The 27,925-nt window shown below is 37.3% G+C and overlaps 1 protein-coding gene across 8 annotated transcripts in view; it reads right to left on the bottom strand.

The window, feature by feature from the left end:
• The window catches only part of ADAMTSL3 (ADAMTS like 3), a 180,268-nt gene that overhangs the window by 83,391 nt on the left and 68,952 nt on the right, over nucleotides 1-27,925 (bottom strand). For 7 of the 8 annotated variants that reach the window (XM_027688806.1, XM_027688812.1, XM_027688810.1 and 4 more), the window contains exons 4-6: nucleotides 11,218-11,345; nucleotides 9,220-9,265; nucleotides 2,919-3,155 (exon numbers count right to left, since the gene is read on the bottom strand). In XM_027688806.1, the coding sequence (XP_027544607.1) occupies nucleotides 2,919-3,155; nucleotides 9,220-9,265; nucleotides 11,218-11,345 (411 nt within the window). Of the gene's footprint in view, nucleotides 1-2,918; nucleotides 3,156-9,219; nucleotides 9,266-11,217; nucleotides 11,346-27,925 lie in introns of those variants that run through there. The other variant, XM_027688813.1, reaches the window with a different exon arrangement.

Raw genomic sequence — 27,925 nt, 5'->3', positions numbered from 1 at the left:
AGGAGGAGTAACTGGGTAAATGTTGCCCACACATGTGTCTGACATGCAGATGTTTTTGAATGTCTCCACCCACATCCAGATGGGCACAGCAGGAACATATTATATGAAAAAATGTTTGGGGAGTTGTGCAGAAACTAGAAAAAATATCAGAAGTTAAGTGTGAAAATACTCCTGGCAGTGCAGTTTTGACCTGTCCCCATTTAACACAACAGCCACAGATATTTGTGTTGGTAACAGAAACAGGGCAGTAGCAGACTCAAACATGATCAAATGGTTTGACTGAGTTAAGCCTCAAGCAACTTGAAAATATCTTATTAACATTCACAAGTTCCCTGTTCCACCATCTTCAGATTTCACTTCTTGTAAAGCCTCACACCTCCTGTCCAGAGAGCAGCTTTGTCATCTCCCCATTTTCTTCGACAGAGCTTATTTAGTTTGATTTTGCTTGATAAGGGAAGTGCAAAGAATCAGAACTGAAGGTGGACAACAGGAACTCACCATGCTTGTAAAATCACATGCTGCCAAGGTGAGAGTCTGAATAAGAGGCAGAATTAGTGATGCAGCCCTACCTTATTATCAAGAACCAGAACAGAAATGAAAGTGAAATCATGTTGGGGAGGAGGGGACATTGAGTCAACTTTGAGACAATAGATGAGTAAAACCAGCACCACTCCCCTTACACTAACTCTTTGGTGCTCCCAGGCATAAAAGTGAAGATACCCACATCAGCAGTATGATGTGCTCATTTAGATGAGTTAACTGTAAAAACACTTGCCAAGTTATTTGCAGGCTGTGCCAATTATATGTCAGAATCCAACAGATGGATCTTACAGCAACAATTGTGGAGAATCACGACTGTACTGTCTCGCTTTTAACAGCAGTTGACTAAATAACCGTATTTTTCCAGAAAAGATTAGATGTCAATTTGTTTTCTTTTCCTGCTCAAACAGGAGTAGCACAAAACTCTGTGTCGGTTTCTAATCAAGTCCCTGCCTCCCACAGCCCCTTTCAGAAGAAACTCTGACCCCAAAAGAGTTTGCATATAGAAAATGGTTATTCAAAGCCCTTTCATTTCAATTCATTGAATTTGAATTCAAATTTTTACCTTGATAAAATTATCCAACATTAAATTATCAAATATATACTTTAAAAAGCAGAAATTTTCAATAGCCAGTGATTTAAAGAAAGTAAAGGGAAGACACCTGTTTGTGACTTTAAATGATAAATTAATTAAATTGCATAAGTCACAGCACAGGACACATTCTAAACCTGTTTGTTGGGGTTTTTTTTCCCCTGAAGATGTTATGTCACATTGAAAAATATTTTTGTGACATTAGAAGAAAGAATTTTAAAAAAACAATGGGAGAAGGAGAAATCGATTTTCATCAACAGTGTAAGTGTTCCAGTTCCTGTTTGTGGAATGATTAATTTCTTCCTCCACTACTTTGTTTAGTCTAAAAATGGATTATTTGAATTTCCAAGCATTTGATATCAGATATACACATGAATACTACAAAATGCTAAGAAGAGACATTAAAGGCAGCCCTTTAAAATATACCTCTCAACTGTTCTTCACAAAATTGGATCCATTGTAGTGTAGTGAATTTTATGCCAAGTGTCAAAGATGGTAGGTGTTTGAGGTCACTGTGGGAGACACTGGAAACCCCACAGCACTCTGAGCAAGAGCCTCACAAGCCTTTGAAAAACCCAGAGCTCTGTTAGATCCAGCCTGACGCTCACACTGTGATGGGCACAGACAGCAAAGGCTGCTGCAGATGTACCCAGAAAAGGCTGTGACACTCCCCTGGGTGAAAGCTTCTGTCAGGAGAGCAGACATCACTTAAGAACATTGCAAAAGAAATATATCATTTGCAAGTGTTTCCAATGTTTATAGAGGTATATCCTACTTTGAATATAGGTATATCCTATCAATGAATGCAGTCTCTCTGTGAGGAATTCTTCTGTTCCAGAGGCAGCAGATGCACTGTGTGTTGACACGACTGGTATTGGAACTGCAGTACACATGGAAGTCACATAAAACCCACAGCAAGGTCCAGATCATATATTAATGTTGCTATAATCCATGTACCAGTCTTCTGCCAAATGTGTCAAATTTTCCCCTATAACAGAGCTATTTCTCTCGTTGGGCCATATCCTGCATTTTTGAGCCGTGCACAGTTCAGACATTTAACAGAGCAACAACCACTTGCAGAGAAAGGAAACTAATTGCAATAACATATCCATTCTCTATAAATTGCTCTGTTCATAAAAAAAGATTGCAATATCGCTTTGCCAGTGAGACATGGGCAAAGCTGGCAAGCCTCAAATATTTTAACTCTCTGCTTTAACACCAACGATGTGAAGTCAACAACACAGTTCTAGTAAATAATAAATATATCCAGAAATACAGATTACCAGTAAAAAGATACTAAGTCAATTCGTTCAATTAAAATGTATATTCACCCACCCCATACAAGAAGGCAGACATATACATTCACACCTGCCATTCTGGGTTGGATCCACAAAACATCCAGTTTTCTCTTTTAACTGAGCTCACATAAGACTCAGAGAAGGAATTAAATGAAATGGAAGGCTATGCAACTCCATCACACCCTGACAGACATACTAAAGGTTGGAAAGCTGTAGCCACAATAACCAATTTAATTTTTAGATGCATAAATAGAAGAGTGAATGAATTTTATTGACCTTTTATTTATATATAAAAATATCCATGGCTAAAGCAGTCAGGAAGTTCTGTGGGCAGGAAAAGGTAAGTAATCTACAATCCATCTGGCAGTACTGGCAGATATGTCCAAAGTAAACTGATACATAAAGATGAAAAATAACCCAAAAGCGCCCACTCACGAGCAAAGTGTCTCACAACAAAGGTCATGTTTCGATTTACACCGTGAACATACCTGGCATATTCCACTGATGCACATATCCAAGGATTCAATATTGCAACGAGTACCATCCAGCACTTTTGGGGCAAGCTCCACAACCAAGTTCTTCCCCAGAGCTTGACATTTCAGGGCACACGGTGCAGTGGGATCATTATACACAGGGATCCACTCATAAAAGTGTCCCTGGTATTTGACATCATTGTAGGCTGAGCACTGTTGTGCCCTGAAGTCACCTACATCTGAAGGGCAGTCCTGAAAACAAAAAACAGAAGAAACATTTTTTTTGAAGAAAGGAATACTTTGCACTTGCAGTAGAGTTATCTGATGAATTACACAGCAGCTATTCAGGCAGGCTTGGTTCAAGAACTGATCTGCTATGACAAATATGCCACATTGCAAAGTTTTACTGTGTATATTAAAACAATTTATGTTGCTTAATCCATGGCTTGCAGTGCAAGTACAGAATATGACATATATTCCAGTAACAACAACATAACAGATATGAGAGGATAATTCAAAATGCTAATTTTTATGACACTATGCAGTACAGATAAAGTCTGGTTCTGTAGCACGAATTAGCTTCTAAAGAAATCTATATATTTTAAGTGACTATAATGAGATGTCTCATATTTAATATTTCTCTTTTCAATAGTTTTTCTCACTAAAGGAATTCTGAAGGTTTTATACTCGTTCATCAGTGCATATGTCAGAGTAATGAAAGAGGTATTAATGCTACTTATAAATAAAGAAATAAAAATTTGTCTAATTGTTTATTATTGCTTGGAAAAGGGACAAGAGCATTAGGAGGAGACATCAGAACTTTCGGCGTTTAATCCTTTAGTCTAATTACAAAATACCTTCACCTCATGGAAGTAGTAAGGTTTACTTTGTTGAAATAAAATACAATTCAAATTGGAAACTACTGATTATATACTTCCTGTTCTAATGAGACAGTTCCACACCTTTTCCCCCACAGCACCCACACAGCTGAAAGACCAAATATGAGAACTGTTTGAAATAAAACGTTCTAAAATATTTTTTCTACATAAACCATTGCACCCAAACAATGATGTTAATATTAAACTATGGTGACAGGAATGAAGATGAATACTGATTGATTTGAAAATAACTTTGGTAAAGTACTGGCAAAGGAGTTTGAGTGTCAAACAGTTCCTCACTACAGACTTCATTTGAAAGTATGTCCAGTGTCAAAGAGTCCATATGCCAGACTGAAAGGATATTCTTCCAAGAATTCCAACTGCACATATAAGCCAGATGTGAGGCTGATTTTAACAAAGTTTTGTTTTCATTGGATTGAAGACTGAAAGATTGTGATGTGTCAGCTGAACTCATGGAACTTATTAGTAAGTATTAGTTAACAATTCTGATCCCAAACACAGCTTCAACCTTATCAGTGAACTGAACCTTCCCTGAAAAAAGCTCATGAAATAGTAAGTGTATTATACAGGATTGAGATTAAAACATACAGGAGAAAGGTTTGGATTTCAGTCCAGTGGCCTGGTGCTCAATTTGGGTTTTTTTTTCACCATAGCAAAGATTAACCTAGAACAGTCTCTGACTTGGTTGCAGTCTATATAAAACACCTTCTAAAAATCAGTATTCTATCTTCTGACCAACAAGTGGAGGTTTTGCAGCTGAGCACTGAACAATTCACTGAGCTTTCCCAGCAACACTTTTCAACTCTGTCTAGTGCTACACCTTACAGTGAGAATAACTCGGAATGATACTAATAAATCTATTATTTTTAATCTGGGATAATGCTAGTTTGAGCCATATTTTTTGAAACTATGCAAAGATGGAATAAGACAGAGAAATTACAGTTACTGTAATTCTTTGAGTGTTTTACCTCAGCAAAATCCCACATGTGAGAGCTTCTAAAAACACCAAGCAGATACTGCGAGAAGCCACACATATTTACTGTGGTGTCACTCCCAAGAAATTCACCAAGTTTGCTCTGGTGTAAATGAGAGCAGAACTGGGCTCTGACTCATCTGTCACCTCTCATTTTCCACAATAGCAAGTCTAAAAAGCAGAGAGGAGTTCAGAGTTCATATGGATACCACATGGTTCCCTTCCACCAATGCAAACAGAAAAGCAGCTGAGGATAAAAAATAATAAGTGGAAGTTAGATTCAGGTAAAGTAGCAGCAATATGTAGGAGCAGAGTTATTCAGCCATGCACAGCTACATTTTCATCACAAAGAATTAAAGAGTGATCTGTAAAACGGGCAGAGTGATGGCCTTCAGCTGAGCTTTGACAGGCTGTTGTTACAATCCATTATCACTGGGTGTTGATGCAATGCCAAGACACAAACACCACAATGTCAGGATGTCAATCCATGGTTACTGTATGTTTCTCATGGATTCAACACAATGCAGCTCCTTCCTTCCACTCACTTCCTGGCTGCTGGAGAGCAAGTGAATTCTCATCTCCCTGTTCTCTTTTGGCATCTTCAAAGAACCCAAAGTGATTATGGCAGCTCAATTCACATGCCAGCTCCACCTGCTTTATGCTCGAGCTCTGTTCAAAAGCAGGAGCATAAAAGAGCATCACAGAGGGATATCAAAGGGCTGAAATTATTATCATTTGCATTATATCAGAATTTGGATGGAAACCAAGTTCAGATCCCAGTCTTCCTGAGAACAATAAATATTTGTATAAAGAAAGGATTTCAAACAGAAAGACGACTAAGCACAGAAAGGAATGTAATCAAGACAAAAAGAGGACTTGCAAACATCAGTTTAATTCCATTAGAGTGGGGCAGAAAAGTGAGAGGGTGTTTAAAAAATAGAAAGGAAAAGGTGGAGGAAAGATGTGAGAGGTAGGCAAGGGCTAAACATGTTCAGGAAGTGGGCAAGGTCATACAACCAGACAATGATCCACGGGCCCCAACCCTCATCCTGTTTGTGTGTCTTTTTGTTCTTAATCTATTTCAGACATCAAGTCATTCCACCATTCCCTCTTTCCTCTAAATATTCCACATCTTTTCTTATTTGTTAAATATTTTTGCTACTCAGTTCAGGATTTTTTCAGATTTCTTCATTTCAGCAATAGCTTTTGTTTTACACTCAATCCAAGGAACCATTGCCAGGCCATTCTCAGGTTCATACACTACTACATAAGGAGTTGAAGACATATCTATGAGTTCTAAGACATGGAAATGTTGGCAAAAATAATCACATCCAGACCTTGCAGTGGAATGAAGTGTATTTATGACATGACTTATGAACACATTAGACAGACAGATCTGAAAATGATGCTTCAGACATGACTACCATGCAGATTAAAAACACACATATATATATTCCCATTCATTTTGTGATAGATGATTAAAAACTACTGCATTCAAGGACTGGCTTCTTATGAAATGTATCTTTGGGTTTTGGCAATGAGCACTCGCAGCCTTTGAAAACAAAGTTAACCTGGGAAATCTGTATCTTTGTAGGCAATGTTCATGTACAAAATATGAAGGTTGCATCAGACCCTGTGACTCTTGCCAACAATTACTCCACTGAAAAAAGCACAATAGAGAAGGCAAGAAAATTCCCAGTAAAAATGATGACACCAAAGAAAGTCTAGCCCTTTGTCTAGTTTTATTCTTTGAATCTCATTTTGTTGAAACCCAGCCAAAACCGATGAAGTCATTGTTTTGTTTTCTTTTTGAAATTAGCTTCAGGTTCTGTGTTTTTCCTACACAATTTTCAGGTCACTTCTAAGTAAAATCAAGATACCTGAGCTAGAAACCACCCCTGCCAAGGGAGCCATACAGTGCATCAGCATTATAAACATAAAATAAATAAATGAAGAGATTAGAAACTATGTAACTCCAGGTGAAATATTATAGTCTAAAGCAGACATGGTTCAGCCAAGTTTTTCTGAATAGAATAACTTAACTGGTTAGGTGGATGCTGGGGCAATTATAGATGAATATGTTGAACAAGTGTGAGCATTATCTGCATATAATAAATGTTTATAATGGAATTAAACATGGGGATATCTTTTACAAAACAGTGTTTCTTCTTACTGTAGAGGAATCACTCTGGCAAATGTATAAGTGACTTTTTGGCACATAAGAATGTGAAATTTATGGGGAAATCGCCCAAATAACTTGTTCTATGAATAGGACCCTAAAGGATTAACTTAAACACTTCCACATAGTGCACATCATAGCATTAGAATGTAACACTACATACAAAAATTGAGATATAAAAAAAGGGGTGCAAGAAAGGCTAAAAATCTCATTGAACAACATACAATGAATAGTTTATTTCTCCAAAGTTTCTGTAGGTTGAAAGCATACATGCAGTTTTAGGAAATCATGCACCTGGCATCTCAGTTATGATAGAAAGATAAGCAGGCTATATATATGTCTTAATCTCAGCAATTATTTTGTTGCTAAGACCTTGAATTAATTTTTTGATTGAAATATCACTAATATTATTCTGGAACCATGCTTGAGTTCAATGAACTTACTACTATTCTATTACAAATCCAGATGAAACCAATTTTCTGGTAAAATGATTCTTGTTCTTTTCATTAGAGTGACACACATATTAAGCTGTGCTTCATTTGTACTCCCCAATATAGATGTTAGTGGTGTAATGTATCATGTAGCAAAATTACATTTGCAGACAGCTTTACACCGTGTATTTATACTGAATGTCTCATGTGGTTACCAGTAATACCTACTAATATGGAAAGAAGCTAGTATAAACTCTTCATTTTCAAACTAAAATTTTACTCCTAAAGTGAGAAGTACTCATTAGAAATAATGCTTTAGGGAAAATTATATAATTTGAAACTAAACTGGCCTAGTACTCACAGGTTTACATTAGGTGTAAGGCCCTGTTTCAAGGTTAAGTCAGATCTAAGACTGGGTTTGAATTCAGTGATGCCAATCTCAAAGATCAACTCTATTAAAAATGGAAATCTCATTAAATATACCTATTTTGGCAGTTCTTCATTATCTGATCCGTAATCTAGGAAAAACCATTCCTGAGAGACTCTGACTGTATCTGAACTGAAATGGAAACCTGATCCCTTTCAGACATGCCCCAAAAGCAGAACTGTAAAAGGCAGTTTCCTGTCTGGAAATTAACATTTGAATCATCATAAATTCAAACAGATTCACATACAAGACTCCTGCCACTTATCACTTTAAAATAAGTCCTAAAGTTAAAAAACAGGTTCCAGTGACTTCAGATAAACTCCCTGGGAGTTCAGAGAAGATATGGAAATCATCTTAATTTTCTCTATGCTGAAGCATAAAAGGCCTTCATTTCCATCAGAGGTTTACTGCACAGACCTTAAAATGAAGAGTGTCCACAAATGTATTAAAAGTATCTAGATCTCTGCTTAAATATGCAGATTTGGGGCACAAAATATGCCTAAATTGATGTCACCGTCTTCCCTTTTCTGTACACTGGGTAGTTCTCTAGTCCTTTTGCTGAAGGATCAAGGTGCACCCTGATGACCTGTTTGTACCGTTGCAGGAAGCTGCAATGCACAGGATCCTGCAAGGCAGAGGTACATTACTGCATACAATGCCTACAACTAGATATTTAGTGAAGCAATGCAGCAAATAGATTTTACAGTTTGTTCACTGCTTATGTCCCAGCTGGCTGCCATTTAGCTTATCACACAGCTTTTAAAGATCGGGGTATTTTTTGCCACTGTGCACCCAGCTGCTGAGCCTTTTCTTCTTAAAAGGCAGGGAACAGGGTTTGTCTCTAGAATCTGATTTCTGCATGCACTGGGTCTAATTCATTAATCACTTCCACTAGCTTCTGCCAGCAGAAACTGTGGCTGTGGTGTAAAAGTCATCCAATACTGAGGAGTGGAGTGTTAGAGGGAATATAAGGACTAATTATGCTATTTAAGATCTGAAAGGGACTTAGGCAATTAAGCTCTTTGCTGACATGAAGAGTGCCACCATACCATTCATGATCACAAATGATCCAGAGCTCAGTTCAATGCTTCAGCTAAAAGACAGCACCCCCAGGAAAAGCACTTGCTAGTTTAAGATGAGAACTGATTTGTTAATACTCCAAAATGTGTAACTCTCCCAATAAGTGATATAAAACACCCTGAATCACAACTGGCACTGCAATTTCAAAAGAAAATGTCCATTTGGGAAGTCTGAGACCTCATGGTGTCATGCAGACTGAAATGTTTAAAAACTGTAATAATGATGGAAAGAAAATTATGCACCATAAGGTTTTAAATAAGAAGCAGCATTTCTTAAACTTTAACACATTGTTTGAATAAGTAAAACAGGATTAAAGGCCAGACTCACATTACTACTGCAGGTTTTGTATCGAATATTCCGACCTTCACAGTTCCTAAAAGACAGAGTAAAAATGGTTACACTGTATAATAGCCAAACAGAACCCTGTTTTACAGCTAGTTTTTGTCTTGAAAATTAGACTTTTATTGCTACTGCCCTACTATAATTTGAGCTCAAAAAACAAAGTTTAAATACAAAGGGGGTCTGGGGATTCAACAGGTTACACTGCTGTCTCTCTTCAGCAAAGAACGTGTGACTTTCCCCGTAAGCCCAATTTACTGCAAACCTTATGAAAAACACATTCATTTTGGATAAAAGATTTCACAAGGCATCTCTAAGCTGATCTGTGCTGATTGCAGCAAACTTATTTACAATAAATAGAATGTAACGTAGAGGGAAAAGGAGATCAGAATATCTAATTAATAATTTTAAATATAATTATCATGGACTGCATGCATTTCTAAGGTGCCCAGTGCATGTGAATCCTGAAATCCAGGCAATTCAGATCCTTGGTCTGTTGTTAATAGCTGAAATAACAGGCACATAATAGAGTCATGGTTATTTATTATGGTCTCATAAATATAGGGAGGTTGGGTTTCACACTTTCTTTTAGGGACACACTCTGCCAAACTTCTCAATAAGATATTCCTCATCTCAAGACTGGCAAAATCAAGCCCCTGAAAGAACTGGAAACATATTTCAAATGACTGGACAATAAATTATAATTAGTGATGTCTTTAAAATCAGGAATAGTGTTTTGGAATAATCCTTCATACCAGAAAGACCTGCCTTACATTAAAGAATGCGAGAACATACAGCTACTAATTTACAGCTCTAGGACTAAATTTTCCACATCTTGCATGAAAATCAATGGCAAATATTAAATTTTTTTCTATAATATGTGAGAGGGATTAAAAAATAGCATTTGAAAAGGAAAAACCAATGGATACCTCGAGTAAGAATTTAACCAGCTCAGCTGAAGGTACAACTCTTCAAGCTCAAGAGTCCACAAGTCTCAAATTTCCTATCTTTTGCAAGACTGATTGTGTCACAACGTGTAAGTTAAAAATATTTATGATACATACAGATGTGAAAACTTTGTTTCACAATTGTGCATTTCCTGGAAATTGCTACAATCAAACACAGAAAAAAATTTTTAAACTATACATTTGTCAAGGTATGGAAAACACATGTTTTTCACATGGGAACACATTAAAAATATTAATAAAACCACAGTGGAATTTATACTGCTAGAATTTATTGAGCTCATTTCACAGTCCCTAACACACTGGTAGAATATTGAGGTTTCTTGCTGGAACTATTACTTTCCTCAAAGATCTTTGTGCATTTTGCACTAAAAGAAACAGGCAGTGCTTTAATCAATCATCTTTAGCTCTGTATTTCATACAGTTTGCACTTAAATAAGCACATCACATACTACAAGCCTTGAAGAAAATCTGAATTTCTGGCTGATACTGCATTTAACTTAAAAAAATCTCAATGAAATAGAACTTTAAACATAATCAGAAGTTTTAAAAATGGTTAAGAATAATTCAAGCAAAACAAGCAATTATGGATGCCAGCAGAGATGCCTCTAAGCTGGCTGGGATCTCTTCTTGCCTGACTATAGGCCTAGTGCACTACTCTTACTTCTAGCTCTGTAGCAACAAGTCCTGCTTTAGTCCAACTTTACTATTGAGGTAAATTTGCATTTAACTCACCATTTGCTTTATTTACAGTGATGGGGACTCCTCTCTATATTTGACCATACTAAACAAACCACTCCTGCTATTCCACAAACACATTTCGTAACACGTTTAAGTTCTATAACAGTTGAAGCCTAAGCTATTTATCTACTACAAACATATATTAAAAGCAGTATTTTTGAATACTTGATCTCTCTGTACGCAGCACTTGGTTTCAGAAGAGAAGTGACCAGCAGAGAATTGGGAAATCTGGTAGAGCTGCAGAAGAATAAATATATATACATATAAGCATGTGGCTTACCTGCCATTTAAACATCTCCTCAGGGAGTAGGAGGCTCCCCCTCCACAGGTCCGTGAGCAATCACTCCAGGCTCCCCAGGCATCCCAGGCACCTTCCTTGTCTTCATCTGAGCGGGGAGTTCTGGAGTTCTGAAGAAAAACAAAAGGAAGATGGAAAGAAGAAGAAAAAAAAATTATTCGGTATTTGTTTTACTGCTTGGCATTAACAGTACCAATTAAATTCCTTTCCTGCTTATTTACAGTATCTAAAATTTACTATTTTAATATATAATAATTACATGGGGAAAAAGCAGAGTCTTTGAAGATACAGTGTTTTTGGTGAATTGACTTCTGCCGAAGAGCTGCTAGGCCTGAACATGCTGCCATTCCCAACCCCTGTATGTCCAACATGCTGTGTAGGACCCACACAACTGATCTCAAGCAGGCAGACCAGGCACCATGTCCTGAGCAGGCTGCTGGACTTTCCAAAATCCTGACCAAACGAATTTCATATCCAGGACTGAAATCTCTCTGTCTCCTCAGGTGTACCAGCTCTCAGCAGTAAGACAGAACTTAAGCCCCTCAAATCTTTTGTAAAGTGCATGCCCAGAATTACAATCAGGGAAGCAAACCAAGAATAAAACCTCATTACAAAAAGTGCTGTTAAGTTGCAAGAGATCGGGGGAAAAGGGTTAGAGATTATTAGGCTACAGCAATTAAACACTGATGGATGCTTAAGCTCACTTACAGAGGCTTCAAAAGCATTCATACCAGCACCACAGATATAAAAATGGAAGATTTGTGACAAAGCCCAAAATTCTACTTAACCACATAAAAATGTCTTTTTTCATTTGCAATGTACACTGTTTAAGAAAATCAACATTTCTCAGAGGAAATTCTTAAAACATCCTAGAACATGGTAGCTTCACACAATAGCCCAATATCAAAAAAGTAATATACATCAAATTATTTAATAATGTCTTGCTTTTACACAACACTTTTGGTTTATGATTTTCTTCATGAACAAAATATAAAAAAAGCTAAGATTCAGGAGTTCCCCAAGATTTCTTTGATTTCACTACAACTGTAAAGCAGCTGTTCCAGTTACACCCTACATTCATTCCTCTGTCCCTGCCACCTTTAAAATTTCTCTTTTGAAAAAGCATGTGTAGATTTTATACCAAAATGTCAAACACTGATTCTTTGAGAGGTGTCAAGCATACAATGGGTCTGTTATAAAGAAATTCAGATTTTCAGAATCCTATATTACACCCATTTCTCTACCCACTGTGGGGAGAGTTTGCACATAAAGTAATGGCTTTTGGCATCATTATCAAAGTCAAATTGTGGATAAAAGTGAGGCAGTGAGTCATTTGTCTCAGGTGACTGAGAACACTGACCAATATTTACTCTGCCCCAACAGCATTGCAAATGAGAGAACATGAAGATCTAATCCAAGCTTTAATGAAATAACTATTTACAGCCAATTTTTTTATTCTCATTGAAATCAGTGGTCAGCTTGTTGAAAAAAAGAAAAAAGTTGCTAGTTAGACAATAAGCATCTCCATTTGAACACTGAATTGCAGAAGCTGGTCTAAATGCTTCAGTGGCTCCTTAACTTTCTTGCTCTCATAAGTTTACCAATTTTACAAACACTTACTGTAAAGCTTTAAAAGCGAACTTAAGCCAATCTACCATTCCAAAAATGATCAAGCCCAGCTCTGCCAAGATCCCTGAGGAATTTTCACACCGGTGCTGGGGTTACTTTATATCAGAAGCCAACTCTGAAATGTCTGACACTGAAAATGGAACAACTGCCTTCAATCTTGAACAAAAACAGCTCAGCACTCCCCAACAAGTCACTCAGCACATGAAAATAAGTCAAGATGAGCAAGAATCACATGTTTCAAATTTATGGGTGCAAAATTAGTTTGGCTTCTGCAAGCCCAAGGCAAACAGTTGGGTTTTAATATGTTGAGAAATGATTAAACTCATTATATTAAAAAAGCAATACATGCTACTCTTTGTCAGAATAGCTAGTTTCTTTTGACAAAGCACTGACAATGCCTAAAATAATCCTAACTTCATCATTGTATTAAAACCAGCCACATGATATTAACAGACAGAATGTCATCTAAAGCCTTAAACAAAGTCCAATTGTTCACTTCCCAAACTGCTTTGATAAAAGCCATTGTTCTGAACTGTATCTAATTAAAAAGCCGTAAATACTATGATGATCAAAGCAGAACTTTATGCCAACAAAGCCTTCTTCAGAATCATTGACTAATTCAGTGCCCACAGTGTTGATTTAAACTCCAGCTCGTTCAAGCTATTTGTCCCATGGGAAAGAGTTAAAAGCAGCTTGCACTGGCTTAGTAATTTACTAGCAAAATAATACTGATTTACTAGCTGTCTGGTTTCATAAACTCTACATATTACATTTGTCTACACCATGGTACCAAACTGAAGTAAAATAAAAAAAAAATATCATCAACACCATGATTTAAACCAACAAAACTTTGGAAATTCATTTAGAAATTAAGTTAAGAGCTAATTGCAACTAGACACAAAAGAGTATTACTGTACGTCAGGACTGCATTTGCGGCTTGCTTCTTAACTTCAGTTTGTCATGGCTTTATTGTCTTCAGTCATAATTCTGATATGGGTCAGCAGTGAAGCTTTGAACCATATCAGAATAGTGTTTTTCCTTTAGTGGTTTTATTTTGCAACAGACAAAGTGCAACACGTGCATTTTGCATATTCGCTGTGAAAGTATTTACCAGCATAAACCAACATAAACGTGTGTGTGGATGTGCACACGCACCCAAGATGTAAAGATGAAGCCACAAATGCTGTAGTGAACCCAGATAAAATAACTTAAACCAGCTAGAAACACAACCTAGATGGTTTGCTGCTCTTTATGTAGAACTAGACAGGAAGAGGCAGCACACTTCCACTGGATCCAGATCTGCTAGTGGGAGCTGTACCACACGCAAACACAGGGTTATATGCAAACATAGCAATAGCTAAAACCTATACAAGGTTTTCTGCAGAAATTAATCCAGTTTATATGATTCAAAATATTTCATCCTAATCTATAATCCATTCTGAAAGCAAAAAAGTTACAGCACTACACAGGGACCTGGGCAAGGATCACTTGAATCAGGGGGTAGGGGAAAATAAACTCCAAGTTTTGAAGCACTTGGTGACACAGACAGAACCTCAAAGACTGAGATGACAGCCTGCCAAGGTTTCCTCAAGGTCTGAGGCCCAGTAATGTGCAATCTGAGTCTCTGCTGACAACCCTTTACTGACAGAGACAGCCTTGTCCACAGAGAACTTTACTGAAGTGTGGCACTGGTAGATTTGGACAGAGGGGAAGGTGTTAGTGCCAGTTTGCCTTCTGTCCAGGGCTGTGTTTTGCTTCTGTCACATATGGGCACATACTGTAACACCATGTTCTGCAAATTATTTGTGTGAGTGTGTTTTCAGGCCGTACTTGCCTTGCAATGTACTACTAAAAGTAACCGAGTATAGCAGAAGTGGGCACTGAGGTAAAATAAATGAAATCCAGATGTTACCAGGGCTGATCATTAATCGAAAACAAGGGGATTTTTACTGTCACTTGTAACAGCCAGTAAATAACAACAGCTACATTGACACACATTACAAAAATCAAACACAGTGCTGTTAAATGGAGAAAAAAAAAATATTTGGCCAAACTTTTGTTTGGCTGTTATGAAGGATGACATAATTGTCTTGAATTTGGTCATGCAGACTTCAAAGGAGAAGTGGTGCCAGAGAACTAAGGTCAGTTTATGCAGTTTTATTATTATTCAGACATCCATTACATAAGGCTTGGATATGTAAATGTTTAGCATTCAGTGTAACAAAGATTCAGCTTCTCAACAGACATGCTCGGATACCTTAAATGTTTGTTTTGCAGAGTTTTTAGCATACATTTTTGCTTTAAATACAAACATAAGGCAAGTACATAGCATGTGACACATGGTAATTATTGTAACAGTGTGTGTAATGAAAAAAAAACTTAGAGATCCAACACAGAGATTCATCTGCAAGAGTCCCCAAGTGACAGTCCCTCTGCTCTGTACATATCACAACACCAGTCCTGCTCTGTGACATGCTCCTGAGCACTTCCCCAGAGCAGGGTGTCCAGTTCTGTCAGGTTCTAGAAGAGATTCAAAGCAACCTCTGGGCAGCAGATACATCAATGTGATGCAGGTCATGCCTCGGGCTGGATGGATATACAAAATGCTCTGTTCAAAAAGGTTAGAGTGATGTGGCTCACAAAATAAGACTTTGTCATTACAAGTAAGGGCTTGGATATGCAAGAATATTTACCAACACATCTGCTACTATGCCAATGTCAGTGCAGCTCTCTGGGTGAGCGTGCTTTGTTTTTTCTCATTACTTCTTATCAAAGTGGTTTGTATTAATTCACAAAGGGATGCCAAACTCCAAAAGAGAATCCCCAAAAGGAGTTACATTGGCACAGCTATAGCATATTGCTATTTAATAACACATTGCTTTAACTAAATTTCTCCATACAGGATTTAGATTCTTCAGATTAAACTCATCCAAGGGAAAGAGCCTATTGAAGGGTATAAACACAACTTCAGTACTGCTAAAGGCCCAAATTAAGCAATGCTCAAAGTTCAGTACTGGCCCTTCTCCCAGGAGTAAATTTCATCCTTGATGGTATTTTGAACAGAGATGAAGCATTTCCTTTTCATTGCTTCTTCCCACTCTCACAACCCATAAATACTATTAACACTATCCTGACTTTAGAATCTTCCAAAACATGAGGTTATGTTGCTCTTCACTAATTTTCACGCACAGCACTGCACTGTGCCATTTGTTTCTCCTCATACCTACAACGACTCCAAACAGAGGTAGCACAAGGAATTATGGCACTGAAGGGAAAATATCCTGCCTGAGTAGCTCTGTGATGCATTTCCCAGATTCTTCTTTCCAGACACTACACTCGGTGCAAGAGGTATCAAATTGCACTGTTGACTGTATCCATGAGCAGGATGCATAACTGAAAGAACAAGTATTTACCTGCAGATAATCACTGGATATGCTATTGAGCCTCAGAACTGTATCCTTCACTTCTAACCCTGGCTGTTATGTCTAGAGCTTTTCGACGAACTGTACTAGAAATCTCTTTCACTGCTAAGGTCACATACAAAAATGATTTACACCTCTATTTTGTACAATCTAAGTAAGGTGTAGAATGCAGGTTACAGATTTAGGAAAAGCTATTTCAGTCATGGCAGCAACTAAATAGAAGAACAGTCAAAACATATTTCCGGACAAATAAGAATTAATGAGATTTTGCATTGCCTGGTTTTAGCTTAAAAACTTCCACTTGTTTCATTACAAGAGATTTCAGAGGACATTTCCTGATATATTTCTCCTATTGCTGAGTTCATAATGTATTACCTAACTGTGCACTGTATAAGTCATTCAGTTTAATAAATCTTTTACTTATCCGTAACAAAGTAAATTATATATTATTCTGTATGTTAAAAAGGACCTATCTGGAATTAAAAAATCCTGGAGAAAAAACAATGCACTGTTATTGATAAAAAACACCTGGGAGTAAATGCAACTATTTTAAGCAGATGTTTAGCAGTAATTAATTTTGAAATTACTAACATTATTTCAGTCACATTAACTATTCCTTGCCACTGTGTAGGGGTGTTCACACACTACAAACTGGCTGCAAAATAGAACCTGTGCCCCATAACAACATTTCAGAAACCTAAGCTGGTAAAGCTCAGCAATAAGGCAAATCACCAGAAAGAAATGAGTCAAAAGGCAAATGATGGACTTGTTCAGCTACATGAAAAAATACATATGGGGGCTCAGATGTATTTAGAGTGCTTGGTGTTGAATTCTGCAGTATATTTCCATTCTACAGAAGTTTTGAATAAATTCAAGTTTTGGAAAATGAAGCATGCCCAAGTGTCAAACACAGGAAATATTTACAGTGTAATTCATTTTCATACTAAACTAAAAGCGAATCTCGGCATGTTTTTCACTATTATACTGCATCCAGATTTTTCCATCATCAGCGTGTTGCAAAATTTCATATTGACAACACAGGCCTGCACTGCAGGAGTCAGGACAGAGCTGGAGGTTTTGGCAGGTGGAGCTGGGATAGTTGAGGCTTCTGGCATCCAGGAAGGGATGAAATGTTGCTTGGCTGTTTGGCACCTATGAGCTAGTTGAGGCTTTTGGCACTGAACAGAGTCTGTATCACCTCCTTCCTTCTTTGTGAGCAGTAACAGAGGAAACATGGAATTTGTGGGCATGGAGAAGGGAATTGGGGGTTCCCACCCTAACTACTCCAAGCAGAAAGCAACTGGATTAGTAAACCTGACTCCTCCAGTTATTCTGCATCTAACAACAGCTGAGGACAGCACCTATATCTTCCTGGTAAAAGGAATCAGCCTTGAAGTACTTAAAGCATAATTAAGTTGCTATTTTTCAATTTCTGAGTTAATTACATTGTTCAGATGAGTTTACAAAAACTCCACACAAATTCTATTTTACTCACTGCTGACAGGTTTTGAAGACCTACACCAGAGTTCCAGGGTATATTTTCATCCTATTGCTGACTTTGTCCTCTCCTCTGAACAACAGGAAACTGTTTTGTTTTCTTGGATGATATTCCACAAATTAGTATTTTGCAGAAAAATGTCTAGCAAAGAGAGAAACCCTTCTTAAACCCCTGATAAGCATGTCCTGCACATACTGGTCCATTACATCATGGGCAGTGCACCTGAAAATCCAGACTTAGCTGCCCAGGTCTTCATTCATGCCTGCCCAACCAGAGCCATATGAGCCCTGTATCTGCCTTATCTGCAGTGGCAAATACAATTCCACATTCACCTGTATTAGAACATAGAAAAGATATTAGGTCCTGAGAATAGGGAGGAAGACTACTGATTAACTTTGGTGATATTCAGGCAGGCAGGCAGCCCAAGTCTTTAATGCTTTTAGGTCCAGCCATCCAGAACAGCTGACCAGGATCAAGAATATGAAAAACTTCTCCCTGAGTTTCCAGTATTTCATTGTCTTCCAAGATTTAAAAGTACATGTGAATATGTAGATGGAAATATATAAATTTGAACTCTCAATACACATCCATTCCTCTGAATCTGCCACATCTGAAATGGAAACTACACTGAGAAATGCTTAGCATCACTCCAATTCCTTCCATTTCTAAGTGGCCTGGAGAATTAAAACTTGAAGATTTACATTTGTAGCTGGCAAACAGCTCAAAAGCCACAGACCTTGGAAAACACACAGAAGTTCTGAAAGGAAACATAACCAAGAAATCAATATAAAGTGTAGCACACTGCCCACCTTCTCAGTAGCCAGCCTGAGGCAAACACTTGCCTGGGCTTGGAAGAGAGATAAAGGCAGAATTTTAAAATAAGCAAAAAAGAAGGAATGGGATGCTTTAAAAAGTTTATTAGAAATATGATATTCCTTTTTAAAATATCCTTGATTATATTAACATTCCCACTGAACAACTTAAAAGTTATAAACTACTATGTATGAAAATAATTTAAAAATCATAATCAATTAGAAAACATTCTCCACTATATGGTATTTAAATACTCAGTCCTTGCGTTTGGTTGTGCAAAGAAAATTTGGCATAGACATAACGAGAACATTTTCACATCGAAAATGCAATAAGCAGTCTTAAACTTTTTCTTTGCAGCTTTTAAGGTTATGCATTATGTCCATTTTACAGATGAGAACTTGACCTCAGGAAGAAGAGGATGAAGTGCATTGTGAGAGTAGCACAGCTGAGAATTATATCTCAGTGCCCAAAGGCAGATTTTCTTGCCTCTTATAGAGCTCTTCCACCTGTTTTTCAACTATAAACACTGTCTTTTCTACTATGGGTATCCACAGCAGGTACAAAGTGTGAAGGGGAAGACAATCTTCAAGACATTTTGATACGTTAATTATCTCTGGGCCTACTTCTAAATTTGCATTAACAACATTCCATATATTTCCAGGAGTCCATAAAAGTACTAAGAATTCATGAAGGCTTTACTGAATGTATATTCAAAATTTGCACCTGGACACGCTGGATTTTTCCACCTTCACACGACACACCACATGTTCCTCATCCAGCACAAACAGTGTGATGGGTCAGCCAGAGTCCAACGTGCAGAATTCCTCAGGTGCATAACAGAAAAGGAAATTCCAATTTCTGGGAAATATATCTGGCATTATTTTTTGAATTAACTTATTAAATATATTTGCAAACATCCAAATAAAGGTGCTTTTAAATACTTTACCATGCAATTTTTAAAAATGGTTTCAAAAGTTGAAAACTGCATCACTTCAATACATGCAGTGGAAAGAGAGGAGTAACACAGATGAAAGGATGAGCATTATGCCTGGGAAAGCAGCAGATTCCATCAGCTTTCAAAGATCATAGAGTGGCACGTTGGTGCCACTGTCAAATATCCAAAACCTTTCCTGTTGAGGTTATTTTTCAGGGTTTTTTCCCATATTCTGATGCCATATGAAATTGTAATCATACTTCAGATATTATGTATTTTTCAATGCTTTTAAATCATGCTTCCCATGTAAAAAACCAATACGAACCAAAGAGAAACCCTAATAATTTCTCCTAAGAGTCAGGTACCTATCATAGATTCATCTCCTCTTGATAAAATAACCTGTGCCAGTTTAGAATTCCTTATATCCTTCTTGATTTGTTCATTTGATGGAGACCCCCTTGACAGTAATTCAGGGAGTCATTCCAGGGTAAGGAGAGCTATAGCAGGAATGCTATCAACTGCTGAATCTCTAGATTAAAATTAACCAACAAGGCAGCAAACTTACAGTTAACTATAGGAGAAAAGTGGCAGGGGAGAGCACAGGGTGGGACTTCTTGTTTCCCAGCCTAAAGGTAAGCTGTAAGAACATGCAGAACAGACCCTGACACAAAGCCAGGAGCTGTTACCACAATCACCATCAATCTTTGCTCCTGACGCTTCGTGGTGGTCCAGGTGGTACTTGCCCACGTTACCCCTGCAAACCCTGAAGTACGAGAGAGGCTGCTCTGCTCACATGACATGCACACACAATTGGAATACACTCTGACCATCCAACAGATCCACTTCTCCCACAACCTCATTAATTACTGAATTGCGCTGAACTTGTTAAAGGGTTGATTTTCCAAGAATCCTGTGTACAAAACCTACAGACAGGTTATGGAAAAGTAAATAAAGGGGGAATATGGGCATTTAAAATTACATATATATTGCATACTATTTCCCTCACAGTTTATAACATCATAAACAAGCTTTGTCCTGTCATAATGATACATTACATATTTAATTTAAAGCAATACTCCAAAAGCCATCATTTCAAAATACAGCAGTCATTGACACTTACGTACAGTACCTTTATACACACGCTTTTGAAAGAAAAGTCATCTTTTCACTAATTGGTTACAACAATCTTTTTTCCTTTTTTAAGAAACTGTTTCAAGAATTTAAAGTTAAAAAATCCCACTGAAACCAATCCTTTTTCTCAAAAAAATTACTGCACCTCTAACATTTAAAAGAGCCCTAATATTTTGAAAATTTGTTTAAAATAATTTTCCTGACTTGAGACACTGTCTGCCAAGTTCCAGTTAGAAGCAAAATTTTATGGCTAACTGCCAAACCTATGAATAAAAGGAGTTTATAGGGGAAATACTGTCAGAAGAATAAACTGTGGCAAGGGCAGCCAGTATAGGAAAGTCTTTCTTGTGCATTTTGTCTATCCATAATCTGCAATATTCATAACCCTGGATATTGGGATATTGCACTCTTGCCTGCCTCAATTTTGTGCCAAGATTATTCCTAGTGCCAGACTGATGATTTGGTTATAGGTATTTATACCCTCTCACTGAGATGAGGCATTCAAACTCCTCATTTGTGAACAAGTGATTCGACTCATGCCTCCTGACTCACCCTGCTATTTAATACTACATGTAGCACTTTTAATGGTAATATTTCTGTAAAAGTAATGCAAAGCAGATCACAAACCATAAGCAGATACAGCCTGGCAACAGAACAAATGTCAAAAGGAAAAATATTAAATCCACATTGTTAGCTGACAGCAAGTATGAGAATCCTAATTTTTATTTCTATAAATGTTGAACAATTACATTTATAAATTTTGAATTTAAAAGGAATTATTTCATGTTAATATATTTCTTACCCCTGATTTTTAATGTCGATGTCACTTAGTGTAGAGCCATTTTAAATACATCAAAGGAGAAGACTTATTAAGCCTATAACTGAGAAGCAGTCTGACTGAAATTAATTCTGCCCAAAGAAACTCTAAAACTTGTCAGCCTGACTACAGTGCCTCTTTACTGTGGCATAAATCAAATTTAACCAGATGAGTTTTCTTCTCAGAGAAAACAGTTCTTGCCTCCTTGACCACGAGCTGATCTTTGGGTGATGTTAAGCAATGGTATAACTGATCCAAAATCAAAATACAATTTTAGTGTTTCTTTTTATTACTCATGCTTAACTTAGAGACAAATTTAATATTTAAGTTTGCTCAGCTCCACTGCCTCCAGCTGATTTCCTGGCCTTGAAGAACAGTTTCATTCATTGTTTGGAAGGGGTCGCTTTACACAAGGGCAGCCTCACTTGGAGATGTTGGGAATGTTCCACAGGGGACACCTGCACTGGTGAAGTGTGTCCTTAAGCTGCTTTTGCTCTGTCATGCATCTAACTTCTGTTTGATCACTGGTTATTCATAGTCAAAAGATTGTACCAATTCTGTCATCTCAAGCTTTCTCCAGCTCTGTTCCCTCTCCGACAGCAAAACACACTCAAAGTCTTCAGGAAGTTTTTTTTTAGATAATTTAAAAACAAAAAATTAAAATGTCCTGCCTATACCTCATCTTGCAGATGATCTCAATGTGCAGAAGTTGCATGCCAAAACATCTTCTGAGGGCAGATTTTGGATATAACTTTTGTACAGGTTAAAAAAAGACAGAGTTGCTGAGAAAAAAAAAAAAGCCTCATATGCAGAGAACAGTTTCCCAGAAATGTATTTTATGTGGGATTAAAAATGTAATATTCTCTTGTCATTCCTTTCCACTTTGAGTCAAATAAAATATAATCCACTGAAACTCATTTGATATCTGGTGAATAGTTTTCCTTTTATTGATTTTCTAGCTTCCAGCCTGGGGAGAAAAAAATCCTGTCAAGGGAACAGTTACAATGGCAGCACAGGTCTAGATCCAATTCTCCAAGAAGCAACAGAAAAAGAAAAAGCCACTGACTTCAAATAAAGGAAGATGAGGGCTTAATTACAAATGTGGGGTAAGGACATACATTTCTCCATTTGGAAAAATGTTAGCCCAGCTTGCTTTCTCTTCTGTGTCCAAGTTCCTGGCTTTTAATTCTCCAAAGACAGAATTATCCAACGAATAGTATTCATGGGAGAAAAAGACAATTTCATCTATCTTGAGTTTGACTCTGATTTCATTCCAGATCTCTACTACTGTGTGTGTTTCCCTACAGTATCTTCAGCACTCGGCACAGGGTCACAGGCCTGGATATGGAATATTAGCATGACTCTTTCCATATCTGTTCAGTGCCAGTGTTTCCTATTATCAGTCCAGTATTTTATGGTTATTGTATTAGCTTCCCAGCAGTACTTTCTCAAGTTCTGTAGCCTGAAACCTCCATTAACAGATGCTAAATAAAATAGTTGTTTTTCACTTTTAGATCTTGTGAAAGCCCATAAAAATGAGTGGTCAGTTTGTCCAATTTTCTAAAGAAATTTTCCAAGATTTGAATGGGCAACATATAAAACCACTAAAAATACTCTTGGCAGCTCATTCATTTGGATTGTGTTCCTTCTGCCAAGCCAACTAATGAATAGCTCATTCCAAGATAGGACTTCCGCATGAATTTTTTGTAGTAAAGGTAAGAATATCTATTTATAAAATTCCCTGGTTGCCTGTATTTGAAGGATTTGGAGAAGGGAGGAGTTTTTCGGGTTTTTTTGTGGTGTGTTTTGGTTTTTGGGGTTTTTATTATTAAAAGGAATTTTAGCATTTGGACTTAAGGTAATTTTCTGTAAATAAATTAACCAACAAAGCTCCTTTTTGTTTTTAATTCTTCCTTATACTCTGGTAATGAAAGATAACAAAAATATCACTGTCAGGCACTTAGTGAATAAAGCTTGATTTAAAAGCCATGGATATTGATGGAAAGTATCTCACTCACTTTGTTGGGTTTTGTACAGGACCTATAAGACCCCCTTGAATTCCATGTCAGATACAGCCAAACTACAGATGTGGATGTGATTTCTTACACATATGGGCAGATAAAGATCAAAGAAGAGGGGAAAAATCTCCTACATACTTTTCTCAACTTTATTTCTTTTACCAATCTCCCTTTATCAGAGTTCTGGCTATGGAGCAGGTATTTGCTCAGACTCCAGAACTATGCTTCTTCAAAAACCCTCAAAAAAGATCCACTTAAGAACACCACTTTTTCTTCCCCACCACACATACATTTTAAATGGGGTTTTTTTTCCAACGTCTTTAATATAGCAAAGTTCCTTTTTGGCATGAAAGAAAGATATATCTTTTATGTCTTTTCCTGTATTCCATATACAAATTTATTTTGAAAGCCTGAAACTAATTCCTGCTTGTTTACACAACTTTTTTTTCCACTGAAATACATAAAGTTATATTAATTAAGTGAAACTTTCCAGAGTGCTAGGGGATCAATGAGCTATGCAGTCCATCACACACGGTTAACAGATTTAAACTAGTTTACCCACTGTCAGATTCCAAACACTTTTCAATTTTCCACATTTTATGGCATAACTTACTTCTCTTCTGAAAAGAGATCCTCAAAGGAGGCTTTTTTTTCTTGAGAAAAGATCTTGTTTATCATTTATCAGTCTACTCAAAGAACACAGTATAATCAGTATATCATATTTATGTTGCTGAGCACAAAGGGAGATCACCCAATTTTTTTCCCTCACTGATGCACTACATCTGTAACTAACTTCCATATTTTGTTCCATGCACATCATTCAACTGTTAAAAATTATCTCAGTAGCATCTCATGAGTTGAAAAATAAAGAACAAGCTTCTCAGCTTTTGTAGAGATGACAAATGGCTAATGGTCAAAGTATAAATTTGTCCTGTGATCTCATTCTCCTTTTCCCCTTTGTGTGCTCAAAGCCAGAGCAGCAGCCAGATAAGAATAACTGAACACTAAGGGACTGCAGTGATAAGTAAATCCTGGGTTGGGAAGGCTTTTCAATCCTGATCAACAAATGCATTTCAAAACAAGCTAGACAAATACCCATCAGGAAAAGTTCACTTGGAGTTGATCCTGCCTTGGAGCCAAGGTACTGACCATGGTTTCTTCCAGAACCATTTTCTGTTTGATCTATACCAGACACCGCAGGAGCAGAGAAGAAGAGCTATGATATAGCTACTGTAAAGAAGCAATCAAGATTCAGAAAATCAAAATAAGGAAATGTCTACCACTATTTTAATCCACACACCTTGGAATGTCTCATATTTTGTTTGGAGACAAGGTCCATCTCTCAGTTATCTGTTATTTCCAAGACATGTGTCCTGGTTTATGCCTGCCAGAGAGAAGTCTCTCCCAAAACACACTATTTCACAATATCTTCCCACATTAGGCACCCTCCTTCAAATCATCTCTAACTACTGTTTTGCTCTGCTCTTTTATCACAAATCAACTTTGTGTTTCCTATTTAATAGAAAAGCAGCTTGGATTACTCAAGACCATTCCATTGTCTTCTGGAGGCTGGCTATATATACCTACTCCCAGATGGTCTGTCTGGAGACAGATATATCACATACCCAAAAACTACTCTTTTGGGGCTTTTAAGCTTGCTGATGAACTGTTCCTGCCTGATTTAGATCATTAATTTAACTCTCAAATCCTCATTTGCACTATAAATACCACCTATTGCACAGATATATTTCTTCATCCTCCTGGCCACCATGGATTGACAGCTTTCTTTAGAAACTCCTCCTAAAACACTAGGAAGCATCATTAACACAGACAACAGCTGCTACATCCACATTCATCTTCATTTTACTTCACCTCAGCTCTCAGTATTTGTAAGTGGCCACATAGAAGGCTGGGCTGTGTTCTGTGCTGCAAAGAGCTGCAAGAGTCCCAGGGGAAGGAAAAGGAGTGAGGAGGGGTAACCATCTACCACTAGCATATTTTCTAAACATGAACTGTTGTAGAGGCCAAATCCTCCCCTCCCTTTCTGACACCTCTTGTTACAGCAGGTCTCTGACCTTTCTGAAGGCTGCATTACAGGATCTGACCTTTTGTTAGCCTTTATTTCTGTGTTGTACACAGTCACAGATCTATAGCACTACGGAGCCAAAGACATTTTCCTCAGCCTCAGCACTACTTTTCTGTACATTCTGGGGCACCAGGTAAAGCAGGATTAGTCCCACTGCTTTTATTTCATTTCATTCAAAGAGTTTATTGCTTTTGACAACTGGGTCTCCTGCCTTTTATACATCCATACAGCTAGAGGGACAGTTTAATACATCTCTGCATTGCTGGTCTGGGTCTTATAGTTATACAATCAGAATTCACATTAGATGCCAATAAAGGGTTTTAAAAATATAACTATGAAAACATGAGAGGGATTTTAAATCTACTTTGTGTAATTTGGCTGAAGTTATCATGTTGCAAGGAGATCTATTCATAGGCAATCCTATGGGGGTTTTTTCGCCTAGTTCTCACTAGGGAATGTTTTGGAAGAAAAGTATAAAAAGACATTGTTTCCTTATTATATAATACTCCTGACTTATGCCAAGAATATTCTCATCGTAAGCATGTTCATAACCTCAAAGACTGACAGAGCTATTGCATTACTTGTGTCTACACAAATAATAGGCTTCTAAAAATATGATTCCTTGACAGTTTTTGAAAGGTGACTTACATATGATTAAAAAGCTGTGTGTTTGTGTTTACATTTCTGATTTGTAAATCCTATCCAGTAATTAAAAGCAGATCTCAAGTGTTTCTTCACAAACACAAAATGAATACAAATCTAAGTTAGAGATGCATTAAGGGAAAATACACCTTTAGTGGTAGATAACTCTTTAGATGCTACCAAACAGTTTCTTCAAGTAAGAGAAAGTTCCTCAGCTAATAGTAAAACTGATCATGTTTTTAAAGGAAATCTCTTCTAAAATTGTAACTATAAAACGCTAATAAAGAGATTGACAAATAAAAAAAATGTACCATCACACCAACCATATTTTGATACAATGCTCAAATACAACAACTGAAGTAGCTAATAAATTCTCTTTTGGAAAACAGGAATAAAGCATTGATTTCCTGAAAAGGATGGGCTGAGCAGCTACTCTGACCTCTTATAACAGCAGCAATATAATTTACTTTTCCTGCTTTACTGAGTAATGGAACTCAAATATGTTATTTCTTCCCAATTTTTCAGATAGGGAGAAAGAAGCACATCCTGAGTTAGACTTAAGGGACACTTTTCAATTGCACAGCTAACGGTTTTTATTATATCACAAAACCCTAATTCAGAACACAAGCTCATAATCAAATCTCCCAGTACAGATACTTTGCATCTGTCTCTTAAATGCCACATTTTTTTGTATTTACAGTTATGAACTCATTCAAATCTGCTCCTTACAAACAAGTTTGCAATAATGAAGCATTTTACTTAACTGACAAAGATGTCAGTAAAAGACTTCAGTCTGTCAGCACAAACTCTCTATACAAAGTGAGAGAGTTGATAATTTATCCAGAGAACGGAAAAGTACTAAATAAAAAAGGCAAAAAGAAAAAAAAACCACTTTCCTGTTTTTACAGTATGGAATTCCAAAGTGATCCTTGTCCACAATACAGAATAGGAGGCCCATATAATTTGATGAAGCTGAAGCTGGGCAAAGGCTGGATTTCTTGAGAAGACTTGTGACTAAGGAAAATTGGATAGGATGTGTAGATAGTTAATAGTTCTGGAAGAATGTGTAGCAGCTTGAGAGAACAATATTGTGTGCATTATCTTGCTTCTTTAAAGGAATAATCTTCAACTGGAAGAAAACCAGTGCAGTTTGAAGGCCGGTAATGTCGCCAGCAGTCATGTGGGGTACCCGAGTGACAGAGTTTAGAAGATGATTGTGCTTTACCTGTTTTCCCACCTTAGCAAGCCACTAGAGTAGGGGCACTTTGTAACAGAGCAAACCACTGCCTCCATCATGCTCCTGGCTGAGTTTGACAAAGAACTAAAAGACAGTAAAACTCAGGCTGCTTCTCCAAAGCTATTTTTCCATCCCTCACAATGCAAACACCTGTGCACAAAGAGAGTGCTTCAGATTACACTCTTGCTGCAATAACTGCTCCCTCATTCAACTTCTAGGCCTAGCTGAGAAACTGGGAAGCATCTTCATGAACAGAGCAGAGAGCTCTGCTCCTGTGATCATACCACACAGCGCTCTAGTAGCCCATCTGTGTCGGACAGAGCCAAAATCCCCGATCAACACTGACTGTAAACCCAGTCTGTCATAATGTTAACCTCCCAAGTGAGAAAAAGAATTGTATTTAAAAAAACCCCATGGTCCTCTCTGCCAAGTAATCCCTGTAACTGGCCCAGTTACTCTGCAT

This window comes from Neopelma chrysocephalum, unplaced genomic scaffold, assembly GCF_003984885.1.
Source record: "Neopelma chrysocephalum unplaced genomic scaffold, ASM398488v2 Primary Assembly neopelma1_75, whole genome shotgun sequence".
NCBI lineage: Eukaryota > Metazoa > Chordata > Aves > Passeriformes > Pipridae > Neopelma > Neopelma chrysocephalum.
Note: the sequence above shows the minus strand (reverse complement) of the source record. Positions and strands in the feature narration are given on the sequence as shown.